At 45.1% G+C, this 14,454-nt stretch overlaps 1 protein-coding gene across 2 annotated transcripts in view; it reads right to left on the reverse strand.

Annotated features, from left to right (window-relative positions):
- The window catches only part of FOCAD (focadhesin), a 2,926,805-nt gene that overhangs the window by 1,055,496 nt on the left and 1,856,855 nt on the right, over positions 1-14,454 (reverse strand). For both annotated transcript variants that reach the window (XR_011282193.1, XM_069630760.1), the window contains exon 27: positions 4,070-4,308. Coding sequence is in view for 1 of the 2 variants with exons in the window: in XM_069630760.1 (XP_069486861.1) it covers positions 4,070-4,308 (239 nt within the window). In the remaining variant the exon portion in view is untranslated. The remainder of the gene's footprint in view (positions 1-4,069; positions 4,309-14,454) is intronic.

Here is a 14,454-nt window from a genome sequence, read left to right on the forward strand (position 1 = left end):
AAGAGAAATGCATGCAATGCAACAAAGATTATACAACACAATAGTTACAGCTGGGGTGACCTGGAGAGGTAGGTAGAGAAGGGAAGAGTGGAGCCTGAGGTGCGAGGGGAACAGCGCACGTGGAGTCGGTCGGAAAGTGGAAGGACACGCAAGGCCGGGAGGAGCAGAGCCCAAATTGCGAGGGGAAATTATGTTACTCACCTTAGTGACTAACGTACTCCTAGTCCATAGTTCCCTTTCCTCCATACTGTATGGGCATCCCTCGCTAGGGACGGGAGACGGAACCTTTTTCACCAGAAAAAATCATCTTCCCCATTAAAATTAGAGGCGCGCGGCACTGGGAGAATGCGCACCCCCGACTCCACCCAAGGGCGCCACTCCTCAGTCCCCTTTGACGCGTCGACAATATTAGCATTGCCTAATGGCACCAGTTTTACTAAGTGGGAGGATGGTGGGACATATCGAGGAAAGGGGACTATGGACTAGGAGTATATTACTCACTATGGTGAGTAACTTATAATTACTCGTACGTCGCATCCCCTTTCCTCCATACTGTTTGGGCGAGTACAACGGAATGCAGCCCCAGGGTGGAGAGGTAATTCTCCTAAGAAAACAAGTTCGTTAACACTGATTGACCAAATGCCGCGTCCAACCTGGAGCTTGCATCCAACCAGTAGTGCTTGCAGAAAGCTGAGGGTGTAGCCCATGTAGACACATTGCTGATAATCTGCCACGGGACGTGCCCCTGGAACGCAACTACCGTGGCCCTACCCTGATAGCGTGAGCATACATGTTTGCCGGAAGAGGCTTGTGCTGCCCTTCGTAGGCCTCCTTGATGGCCATAACCATCCATCTTGCTATGGAGGCCTTGGAAGCCTGATAGCCGGGCTTTGACCCACTGAAAGTGACAAAGAGCATCTGATTTACGGGAGCTCTTGGTTCTGTCCAGGTAGAATTTTAGAGGGCGCCTGACGTCTTGACAGTGCAAAACCCTCTGAGCGTTGTCCTTAGGGTCTGTGAAGAAGATGGGTAACACTATCTCCTCATTCAGGTGAAAAGAGGAGACCACCTTAGGTAAGAATGAGGGGTAGGTTCTAAGCACTACCTTGTCTTTATGGAAAGTAGTATAAGGTTCTGACATCACCATAGGCTCGAATGATTTATGCGAAAGGGTACCCAAAACCACGCTGAGGTCCCACACCGGGTGTGGTTTCTTGATAGACGGGTAGAGCCTGGTGAGGCCCGCCAGGTGTCTCTTAACCACGAGGATGAAAATACCTCCTTGTCCGAGTTCCGGTAAGCTCTGATTGCCAACAGATCGGTGCAACATGTGTCCACCTGCGTGAGGTGTGCAGACAAAGAGAAGACGTCACACAAAGTACATGTCAACGGATCAACCTCCTTTGATTCAGCCCAGTGGCAAAACCTAGTCCATTTGCTCTTGTACTGGCTCCTGGTAGCATCGCTTCTAGCGCCTTGTATGTTGTCTAGATTCACCTGTGACAGATATAGATTCCTCAGTGTGACCTGTTCAGGAACCATATTGCGAGGACTAACTTCTGGGGGGTGGGGTGGATGATCGTGCCTCCCTGCTGTGAGAGTAGGTGAGCTGGGACCAGCGGAAGGTGCACCGGGGCCTGCTCTGACAGGCTGAGTAGTTCCGAGAACCATGGCCTCGCAGGCCACCATAGAGCTAAGTGAAACAAGAGTGAGTAAACAAGAAAGATGACAGTGTACCCAAGGGAGAAAAACAGAGACTTATACGTTTGAAAGGGAATAGAGAGAGACCTGGATGGATGGAATTCCAGCACTCCACAACTATATAAACTGGAACATAGGCATGGACCAATCGTAAAGAGTCAAAGGGGTGAGGGGTCAGAAGCCATCCCTTTCATTGGGAATTTCATCAAAACATGTCTTGGTTGTTTTGTGTTACCCCTTTTTCGAAAAAAGGGCGGGAAAGAAACTGGGTTAGATTAGGATTTCAGGACAAAGGACTTCATCAATGTCCATACATCCTGACAAGCACCATTTATATCAGTTTCTGGTTAGAGTAGGCCTTAAAATCCCAGAGTTAGGGAAAGATTAGGCTTTTTTAAAAGAATAAAAGAGTTGGAAATAATTTCTCCTGGTCTTTCTCGGGATTCTGAACTACCACAGAATCATGTGACAAGGCCAGTAAACTGGCATGTGAAGCGGGAAGGGGAACCCCTCTCAGCTGGGCATCAGGGGTCTACCAAGAAGAAATCCAGAACGAGCCCTACCCCAGAGATGGTGGCAGTTGAGCAGGCCTAAATTCCGGCACCTCTCGAATTGCTGTCCCCCCTTTTGCCAATATGTATCTCAGCAGTACAACCTCTGTCTTAAGCCATTCCTCCTATGCAAGATGCTTGACAGTTCTTCTCTGTTTCTTCTAGAGACACATCACTCAAATGGGTCACCAGGAAGCAACAGCAAAAGAAGAACAGTTACCCAGCACCTCACATCCGCAAGAAGAGACTAAAGACCCAAACATCAAGAACAGACTCCACAGAAACCAGAAAGACATGGAAGAAAGAGAAACACCAGCGGAGAAAGAAAGATATTGTAGCCATCATGCGAACCAACACCTCAGGGTTTGCTTAACTGCAGTATGGTAAGAGATCAGTGGGGAAAGAGGGAAGCCCCAGCTCTTATGTGCGGCAGGCCCGGAGACTGTGCATGCTATCAAAGAAGAGAGCACCTGCAGCAGCCAGTAATGCCCCTAGACCAACAGAGACTAAAACATGAGAACCCAGCAGCACCACCATGGAACTTACCTTCTGGTCACCAGGCAAAGGTTCCCAAAACATGAACATTTTCCTCTTGGCACCGCCATTGTGGTACTGCGGCAGACCCGTGTGGATAATTGTGTGCAGGGCTTAGCTTGCGACTTGTAATTGATTTGATTTCTGTAACATGCCCAAGGTGGAGAAGATTGGAGAGGGACAGAGGCCCAATGTTGGCAGTAAGAAGGAGATCAAATATCCCCAAAGGAAGCAGGAAGTGTGGGTTATTTGGGTGTGGGTTATTTGGGTGTGGTCACAGATGGAGGAGGTGGACAGCTAAGAGACCAGCAAGAGGGAGAAAGAAGCAGCAAAGTGAAGATGTGATTTCTGGTCCAGGTGAGATAATGGCTAACGAGTAGAAGTGGCCCTATATTGTGAGAGCGTGTGGTAGTGTGGAGAATATGGTTTGGTAAGTTCAGTGTAGGGAGTGATTGTAAAGTGTATACTACTGAGTGGAAGGAGGGAGATTGAGTAGATGTTGAATGGAGTAGTACTGTGGAGGAGGGAGTGGTACTTTGGAGGATGAGGTGGTACTGTGGAGGAGGGAGTAGTAGTGTAGAGGAGGGAGTGATAGCAGGGAGGGGTAACATTAAAGGATGGAGGCGAGACCTAGACGAACTAAATGACGCAGTGACAGAGTACAGAGAATGGAAAAGTAAGGTGGGTGGAGTTAGAGGAGGAGAATACTAAGAGGTATACACAGGAGAAAAGGAGAGGAGAGCATGAGCCTAACAGACTGAGCGATTTAAGCAAGGTATCTGCAAAGCACATCGTAGAACACTAACCATTGGAAAGAGTAGGTAGTCTCAGGTAGTCCCTGAGGATGTCTAGCCAGAAAAGGCAACTGGCTTTTAGGTCTTCCCTTCCAGTATAAGGCAGATGTTAGACAGTAGGGGTTAAAATACGCTATGTACTAAGCCTGTGTTAGGGAGGAGTGTCAATTCAAGATGATAGGGATGGCCTTAGGGCTTGCAAGAAGTTCAGTAAAAACTCTTGTACCGCCTCCGAGCCTTGAAGTCATTCTTGTGACATCTGACACAACCTTATGACATATCTCTCAAATGCCCCAAATATCCCACTTAAGAGTGTCAAATACTTATATGCTAAAAATGTTTGAAACCTGCAAGAGTGTACATATGTGTACAAATGTGACGATAAAAATGGTTTAGATTCACTTTGTAACATGCCACCCTGTGGGGGGAAATAGAATAAGCATGGGAAAGAAGAGGCTTTACAGACCTGGTATGCATGGTGAACCCTACCTGACTTTCTCTTCACACAAGCGAGAAATAAACATCCCCAAAGCCAGCCCCACATGGATTTGAACAGCTTGAGCCTCGTCTGCATTCGGTTTCCCAGGTAATCTGGCAGTCAGTATGCTGAGGATTTCCGCCACTTTTTCTTTATAGGCTACAACGATCACAGGAACCAATAGAGAAAGAGCCGTGGCAGCACAGGAACGGGCAATGGCACTGGAAGTGTTCTCCCCAGAGTAGGATTTCTAGAATACAGAAGAGAAGCCATTGAGGCAACTGTAAACTTTACAGTCCGATAACAGAGGTGTTAAAACAAAACTGAAATTCATCAGTAGACATACATTCAATACAATATCATTTTAAGATTTTACAGACATCTGATAAACGTGCCAGATCACAAAAAGGGCCTCCTAAGCCTCTTTGAATCTTAAAGCCTTAAAGTGAAGTCCTGGAAAACTAATGAAAGCAACCTTGAACAACTCAACAGCACTCGTACAAGCAGCCAAACCATAAATAAACGACGCTCCTACCCACACAGCAATGATGGGCACAAGATGCCTCCTAATAAATGCATGTTCTGCTCCAAGCACCACTCAGACATTTTCTACATTCTCTCCACCAAATAGCCTTACTCTTCATCATGGTAACTTGGCTGTTCGATGGTCAGTCTCTAGTTATCCACAGGTGTTTGCCATCAGGCTTCAAGATCACCATTGCTAATCGCAACAATAGGTATGGAGGTGGCATAGCTCTGGTGCGCTGAAACACCTTCATATAGTCTCAACACCCTCCATTGACATCATACCAGACTGTGAATCGCTTGCTCCGATCTGCTCTCCCTCTCCCACAGTTGCACTAAGCTTTCTCTTGATCTACAGACCACACCTTGCTGACAATATTTGCTGATGCCTCTATCCTGTCAGTACATGGTCAACTACGAAGTATACTTTGAGATTTCAACGTCTGGCTTGAGAAAGAAGACAACAGGATTTCAAAGTCACTTGGAGCAAAACTTGCTGCATTACACCTCAAACAAATGGTTAAGGGTCCCAGACGCAAAGCTGGACACCCTCTGGATGGCGTTTTTTGTAATGAAAACAATCACTGTCGGCTCCCCAGTTCACCACCCCTGAGGAGAGCACTTACCTATCCAGTTCACAATATTCACTGAGACAGCACACCTTGCAGTACCTTCTAAAGTACCTTAGACCAGGACCATGGCCACATGAACTCTCTACTGGAAAGACTAGAAACAACCAAATCTACTGTCGCCAACAACTATACTAGATGCAAAACTCCACAACATTCATAACTGGATTATTTCCGCTTTAGACTGTATTGCTCTTAAGAAGCCCTTACAAAAACTCTCAAAAAAAGAAAAAAGCTACATGATTCACCCCAGACTAAATTACTTTAAAAAGGAAAAATCAGAAACTGGAGGAAAAACAATCTACACATTACCAAACTCGCCTATCATGAACAGGTACGCCATTAAAGTACTCGAAGCAAAGAAATCACAGTACTCCAAACACATTCAATCAGTGCATCCTACCGAAAGGGAAATGCATAAGATCATCAGAAAATCCAAAAACCTGACAGCCCGCAACATAATCCATACCCCTACACAAGAGCTCTGTTACCAGCAAGCTATCACCCAAACACACATTTCATTGGGAGATGTCTGGAAAAATTCATATATGGTAATCTCTGGGATTTAATCTAAACAAACTACCTCTTGAATGAGGCACAGCATGGATTTAGACCTTCTTGGAGTACAGAATCAGCTCTAGGCTCCATGTGAGATGCACTTAAAAACAATGTGGAAAACAACTCAAAGAGTGCGTTCATCCTACTGGACATCTCAGCCACTTTTGACACCATCAGTCGCAAGATCCTCCTAAAAATACTCGAAGATGCTGGCATTAAAGAAACAGCTCTACGCTTTATCACCTCCTCCTTCACGGGTAGAACAGAAACCACCATCTTGGGCCCTACAATTCTCTGCCTCAACCATTTATCTGCAAAGTACCCAGGGATCCTGATTCTCAGCCCTATTTTTCAACATGTACATGCCATCCCTACTAGAGCTCATCAATGGATCTGGTATCTCCTGCAACAACTGTGTAGATAACACACAAATAATCTACTAATATATGAACCACCCATCACCAAACATTCCAGACATTAAAAATTGCCATGCACAGGTGGGCACATAGATGACAGCAAACAGACTAAAACTAAACCCTAGCAAAACAGTACCGATCCTCTGCAATTCTATAAATTCTAACTTCACCATAATCCCCTATCTTGATGAGATGGGCTTTGCCTAATCCCAGCGACCACAGTAAGGAATCTTGGAACTACAATAGACAACACCTTCACTGTTGATCCTCAGATGAGAGCCATCATCAGAAAAATTCTCCCAGCTTTGTATGCTACACCACCATTCACCCGCAGGGCCATGGCCATCATTTCTTTAATACTACCAAAACTAGACTATGCCAGCAGCCTCTATCTCTGACTCCTAGATTACCTAATGAGGACATTTCAAAGAGTTCAAAAGTCAGCGGCAGGACTACTCAGAATGAAGCGATTTGAACATGTCACGCAGGCCTTATTTATTCTCCACTGGCTACACATAAAGGTTAATTCCAAAACCTTGTGCATAACCCGCCATTCATACCATGGAGGGGCCCTTCCTCTTTCAGAAGTAAGTGTCAGCACTACACTCACTCCAGAACACTAAGGTCCGAAATGGTGCACTATTACTAGTTCCCTACTTCAACAAGAAATGGCAAAGAGGCCCCTCATTTTCAGTTCTGGCCACAAAATATACGTAAACCTCTCTGCCTGGAAGTGAACAACCTGACTTTCAGGAAACAGCTGAAAACGTGGATTTTCAGCCAACCACTCTGAAAGAAATAAAAGATAATAGCAATCAACTAAAAACTGCACTAGAAAATTGGGCTACTTTACAACAGAAAATTGCAAAGCTCTTTGCACTACCATCTGTGGGGAAACCAATTTGATGTATGGATCATCTGCTGCATGACACAGATCCACACCTGAATCTGAGTGAAATATACAACCAAGAGCCAGTAAGCAACATCACCCTACCATCCATTCCCACTCTGGATGGCCCTTCATCCCTCAACCAACTCCACACTACTAAAATCGTTAATTCGTATGCTTCCTACACTCCTTCAGACGGCCGACCAAGTCTAGTGTACTGCAAAGATTCAGACAATATCCATTTTCTATCAACAACCATACTGTCAAATCTTGCATGCCCATATGGCTAACCTGCCCAGTCTGTACCGACCACAAACAATGGACAGATTTTCATATTGGCACACAGGTAATAGGTATTTCTGACCTGCATCCATCAACACCAATGATTTCTGCAAATGCCTTCCTGCTATCCCACTAACACACCCTGCCATCCTTTATTAGTGAGCCATGTGCAGGGAGGCCAACATTATTGGCAGAAGAGGATTATATAAGAACACTTGACATTAATTTACATGTTTTTCTGCAAAACAACAAATTACTTATCTCTCAGTAATGTTCTTTCTGTTGGATGTTCTGACCACGGATTTCTCATCTTAGGTGAATATCAATCAGCTATGAGGAATCTGAGGGCGTTCTCAGTTCTTTTTCCTGGATATCCTCCACCCAGGCGGCCAGGCACTCTTGAGTGAGACATGGTATCCCCCCATTTCCCTTTTCCAATGAGTCCGACATCCCCCAGGCCTTTGTAGGCTATTGGCAGTCCCTTCCCTATTTTCCAGTAGATCGTTCCAAAGTAGAGAACAGTCAGGCACTGGGATGAGGAAGAGACAAACCAGAGCCATATATCATTCTCACACACACTCCCCTCCCCCACTGGTACTGGGACGAGGAGGACGCAACCAAGAGCACTGCAGAACTCCCAAACCAGCAAGGAGTGGTCTAGTGTCATACATTTCAGACCATGGTCGTTATGGTCTTCTTGGGAGGAGGTCGGCAAGATTTACGGGCATCATCTTTACTTCCAAAATGGCGCTCTACAGTTTCATGCGCAAGCAGAACAAGTGCTCTAGTTGTTGATGGAGCGAAAAAATGCAGCCTGCATATCACGTTTACTAATTCAGAACACGAATGCAGAGAAACTGCGTCAACGCTCGGTAATAGTTTACTTAGCTCAGCGCTCTGTTTCTTTGTAATTGCTGCCTTGCCTCCTTCCTTGCTTCGTTCTGTTTCTTCCCTCTCCTGGATCTTCAGCTTGGATTTTTTCCCATCCTTGAGTTCGCTTTGCATTGCCATTCCTTCCTTATTCCTCCCCTCCTTTCTTATTCCTCTTCTCCTTCCTTGGGGGATTCTCTCTCAATCCATCTGCCTGCTGCCTGCATTTGACTAGAACCAGCCTTACCTGAATTTTGCCCACTGTCTCCTGGATTCATCATCTCACTACAGCACTCAGGTATTCACTTCCTTCTGGAAGGTTTTTTCCTGTGTTCTTCTGGCAGTCATCTCCAGAGGTTACCTAGCCTGAGTAAAACCTTGCAGGCAGGGTGTCACATGGAGAGTCTCGCCCTTATGACACTCAGTCCAAACACAAGACTTGTCAAGGAAAAGTCCTTGACAAGCTATCTTTAAAGCAATTACAGGTGAGCCAATTGGTTGACTTTGAGAAATTTGACATCTAGTCCATTTTGGACCAATCAACCTGGCAGGAGGTTTAAAAGCAGCAAATATAAAGGAAATGGAGTCAGCGTTGGATGCAGGTCTATGGACTGCTGGACAAGAGCAGACCTCTCCTGGAGACGGTGTGGCAGACGGAGTGCTCAAGAACCCCGGAAAGATGCAGTGTGTGCGCAGCGGGAAGTGAGGCTAAAGATAGCTAGAGGCCTCAGGCGGATTACAGAAAAGGAACCGGTGTGAGCAGGCAAAGCTGTCAAGCGAGGCACAAGCTGCGGGAGACAGTGGTGGGAGCGAAGCACTGCACGAGAGAGAGCTTGCTGTAACGTCGTAAGCACTGACCGGTGAGTCAACCTCGGAAGGGGGACACCGGGACAGCAGGCGAGCATGTAAGACTTATAAGAAAGTTAATGAATAATAAAAGTTAATGAATGCACTTTGAATACTTCTTTTAATGAAAGCAAGTCTTTTGAATACTGACCTGAATGAAAGCAAGTATGGTTGAATACCATTATGAATTAAAGCAGTTTTGTGAATTCACACAATATAAAGGAACTGTGTAGCTTGAGAGAACAAGCATTGGGTAGAGCCATACGAATAGATGAGAGTGCAACAAGTGAATAGTGGCAAAACAAGCAATAGCAAAGCATCATGAGGATGTGAATGGAGAATGAATCGAGCACTACTATAGAGCTGAAACAGTGGCAAAGTGCGTATGGAGAAAAAGCAATAAGGTGTGTCGGTTGCGTGAAATGTAATGGGTGGACTGTGAGGTCGGACAACTGCGCCTAGACCAAAGACATCTACCTATGGAAAAGTCACTTAAAAGACTTGCAAAGAACCTTGTGATTGAATATAAAGGAAATCATGTGTGAACTGATAATTAGGAACTGAACTTTGTGAAATTTGGAGAAAGACAATCAAACTAGAAGAGCAGGCAAGTATCACAAGGAATGGTGTTTATGGAATTATTGTAAGACTTGAAAGCTCGAGGAAGGGAAGCCCTTTTTGCACTGTGAACTATCTTGAACCTTGAGGAAGGGAAACCTTTTACAAGACAAGAGCTGGAAGAAACTCTGAACTGCTATTTGAACATTATATTGAGGCTGATATCCTGGCACATTGCATACAAATAGATGTGAGGTAAAGTATAGGTTTTGGACACAGACAGATGAACAAGTTACTTACCAAACTGGTAACGTTCTATCGATGGGATGTTCTTCCGACGTATTCCTTATCTTTGATATAATCCATTCCAGCTTGCTGGCCTCAGAACATTTTTCCCAGTAGAGGGTGCAGTGCGTCGACGTCCCTCAAGTCGGTGTCCCTCGACAGCCTCCGTATCGGCGCCGACGTCATCATGAGTACAAATAGTCTTGCACAGCGTCCGTTGCTCAGTTCCATTTTGAAATTTAGTTTTGCTTTGCATGAATTGGTTAATAACCTTGAAGGAGCGTAAGCTGCAACTACAAGGGAACATTTTTACTGCAGGGAAGGATGGGAGGGGCGATAAGGAATACGTCGGAGGAACATCCCATCGAAAAAACATTACCGGTTTGGTAAGTAACTTGTTCTTCGAAGGGATTGTGTCCTCCGACGTATTCCTTATCTTTGATAGACTCCCATAGCAGTAGTATATAGAGGAGGCGGGAGTAAAATGAAATGTTTCCCTTTAAAGATGCACAGAATGCAACACAGCGTTTCCAAATTTTGTCTCCTGGCTAGAGGAGGAATCAAGGCTGTAAAAGGTGGTAAAAGTTTGTTCGGACGACCATGTGGCAGCCGCATATATGTCCTTAATTGGAACTCCTCTTTGGAGAGCCGAAGAGGCTGCGATACCCCTGGTTGAATGAGCCCCAAGATGTTGAGGGGGCTCTTTTCTGCCAATTTATAGCATTCTATAATAGTTAAAATAATCCATCTTGAAATGGTTTCTTTTGTAATGGGCAAACCTAATTTGTGCCCTGCATATCCCACAAACTATTGGTCTGCTTGTCTGATTCTTGCAAGTCTGCTAATATAAAAGCTTAAGGCACGCCTTGGATCCAGCCTGTGTAATCTCTCTTCCTCTTTCCCTGGATGGGGAGGAGGATAGAACGAGGGTAAAGTTATTTTCTGAGTAATGTGGAATTCTGAGACCATCTTTGGGAGACAATTGGGCTTCACTTGTAAAACAACCTTATCTTTGTGAAAGATTGTATGAGGAGGTTTGCAAGATAAAGCTTGTAATTCGCTCACTCTTCTGGCAGAAGTTAAAGCCACTAGAAAAACTGTTTTAAGAGTGAGAAACCTTAATGAACAGGAATGAAGGGGTTAGAATGGAGTACCCATTAGAAATTTCAAGACTAGGTTTAAGTCCCACAAAGGAACTTGAAAAGGGGCCGGGGGAAAAACATTAGTTAATCCTTTAAGAAATTGAATTACTAAGGGTAATTTGAAATATGAAGGCTCCTCAGCAGTGTGCTTAAAGATTGACAGCGCTGCGAGGTAGCCCTTGATCGTACCAACTTGAAGACCTGAAATTGCTAAGTAAAGCAAGAAAGATAACACCATCAGTGTATTACATGAAAAGGGTTCAATATTCTTTTCTCTACACCAGCTGCAAAATTTGTTCCAATGCCAGCGGTATAAAGTCTTTGTTGCTGGCCTTCTGGCTGAAAGCAACACCTCTATTACGTCATCTGGGAGATCCCAATCCTTGTATCTCAGCCTTTCAGAAACCAGGCGTGAAGGTTGAGGGTTCTGATATCCGGATGGAGAACCTGACCACCCTTCTGCGAGAGAAGATCCTCTCTTTGCGGAAGACGAATCGGAGGGCAGATGGACAGGTCAAGATCTGGGACAAGATCTGGGTACCACGTTCTCCTGGCCCAATCCGGGGCAATTAGGATCATGGGTTTCCGGAATCTTCTCAACCTCCTGATCATTTGAGGAATGACAGGCACTGGAGGAAACGCATACAGAAGTCGAGACTCCCAGTCCACTACGAACGTGTCCCCTAAGCTCCTCTTGGGGGAAATTCCCTCGAGAAATACTGATCGCACTTCCGGTTGATACTGGAGGCAAACAGATCCACTTGAGGGGTTCCCCAAAGGGCGAAGATCTCTTGAAGGGATTCCTGAGCAAGTTCCCACTCGTGGAAGACTGTGTTCTGCCTTATCCTAGCATTCTGACACTGAGGGACCACAGAACCAAGGTGTACTAGCCATTTGCCAAGAGGAGCAGGTAGGGAGGCAGAGAGGGAGGTGAGGAATCCGTGGGAGGATTTTTCATCAGAAAGAACATTACCGACAAGTAAGTCATTTGTTCATCTAATGGACTCCTAATGGAGTAGCTTGGGTTTCTTGGCCCAGCAGGCATGGAACCCATGTCTGGGCATACCCGTTCCACTCGGAGTGATTACAGTAAAACAAAAGAGGTGGTGGCTGGAAGGTTTCCAATTAATCTGAACCTCTGGCATTGCTCTGTGCAACCCTCCAGACCATTGTTCTTCACCTCCCAAGCCATTACAAAAGGGGAAACCCCATATGCAAATCAGGCTTGGCCCCACGCAAAAGGGGCTGTCCAGCCCAAACCGCTTGGTCACATCCCTTCTGCACGAAACCACAAGCATCAACAACCATGTTTCGGCTGAGCTGGGCCTCATAACTGGGGATTAGCTTGGGTCTCTAGGCCCAGCAGGAACAGGACCAACGTCTGGGTATACCTGTCCCTCTCGGGGTAACTACAGCAAAACAATTGACAACACCTTCACTGTTAATTTGCACTTGGGGCCAGGAGTGACAAACCAACACGCCTCATAGCAGGTTGTCTCTCCTGGCCCAACAAACATGTTCCTGATCGACTTAGGTCGAAACCTGAAGGATGTCTGACATGTGGCATTGAAATTCTGACCATTGGCAACGAAGAAGCCACTGAAGCGATCTCATTCACAACAAAGCATATAAAACCACTAAGATGCAGGAGGCCACAGGGCCTATTACACAGAAATATGAGGGCGGGTACTTGTCCTTGTGATTGGAAGACATTCACCATCCGAGAGATGTTCGCCACTCAGTCCTCAGGCAGGAATGCCCTGCCCAGACAAGTGTCCAAGACTGCCCCGATAAATCGGAGAGACTAGGATGGTCTCAGACTTTTGAAGTTCAGGGAAAAGCTCAAGCTCTGAAACAGACCGCATGTACAGAGTTGGTGCACTGACGCTAGGTTTGGCAGCAAGCTCAGAAATGCTCTCCCTCCTTAGGTGAGCCGCCACCACTGCTAGCAGTTGGTGAAAACCCTGGGAGCTGAAGAAAGAGCGAACAGCAGGATTTTGAACTGCTAGTGATGCTTGCCCACCACAAGCCTCAGTTACTTACTGTGCTTCCGATGATTGGGCACATGGAAGTAGACATCAAGAAGGTCCAGTGCTACCAACCCATCCTGCAGTTTGAGGGCTTGCATTATCTGGGCTAGAGAAACTATCTTGAATTAGTCCTTGTGTAGGAAGAAATTCAGCAGCCACAGATCCAGTATCGGACGCAAACCTGTGTCTTTTTTCTGAACTCTATCGTGCTCTTAAAGAGAAGCTGATGGACCACTGCCAAAAGGATGGGATCCAGATGCATGTTTCATTGGTATAGTCTCTATATTACAATGGATAACTAATTAAAAGCTGTTCATATGTATTGCTGGATACAGGTGATCATAGAATTGAAAAGGAGAAAATTACATTTTTTGTTCAACTTGCGGGTCATAAACCCTACACCAATGCGAACAGAAATATAACCACAGAAAATCACCTGAAGAACTTCCTAAATTAAAATCGAACGACTTAATGGGAAAGAAAAATGTTGGGTTATTACTAGCCTGTATTGTTTAGGCTAAGTGTTAAAAGATAATGAATGAATAAGCAAATTGGATATCAAATTAATTTTTTTTTTAGAAATTAGTATTTGTATTGTGAATGTAGTACTTTTTCTGTATGTGCTAGGGTCATTTGAAATACATTTTTTTGTGTACATATGGTTGAGATAGTTATGTATATTTCTGTTTATGTGTATGGTTTTACAAGATTGTCTACAAGATCAACTTCATTTATTAACCTCTAGTTTTAATTGAGAACAATTTTGTCTACAATTTTCTGCTCTTTTTCCATATATTTGATTCTTAATAAATGTTCTAATTGAATTGAATTAAATAACAAGGAGCAAATTGAATTCTTTCTCTCCTTTGATTTTAGATAGTATGGTCTCATGTATGAATGGTTTATAGCCCTCAGTCTCTATTCTCAATTTTGCAATCTCCTGAGTACCAGTGGAATGACAGGGATCAGTGGGAACACATTAAGGAGGTCAAATGCTCAATTGACTGTCAGTGCATCTCCCAGAGGTCACTGATAAGAAAATTCCCTGGAGCAAAACAACTCACGCTTCCTGTTCACACTAGAAGCAAAGAGATCTACTTGAGGAGTTCCACAGATGGACAACATTTCCTCCAGAACTTCTTGGCAGAGCTTCCACCGGTGGGAGGCCGAAGGTGTCTGCTCAAGGCATCCGCTGTGGCATTCCGTAGATCTGTCAAGATTAACACAGTATTGCACATCACAGAAGGAAGGAAAGCAACCAACCAGGGCAGCAGCCTGATCCCTCTCAACTCCAGCAAGTTGATAGGTTCCTGAGACTCAGAGGGAGACTATAGTCCACTCACTGTCAGTTCTGACATGTGAGTGC

This window comes from Ambystoma mexicanum, chromosome 6q (genome assembly GCF_040938575.1).
Source record: "Ambystoma mexicanum isolate Mex_15411 chromosome 6q, UKY_AmexF1_1, whole genome shotgun sequence".
Lineage (NCBI taxonomy): Eukaryota > Metazoa > Chordata > Amphibia > Caudata > Ambystomatidae > Ambystoma > Ambystoma mexicanum.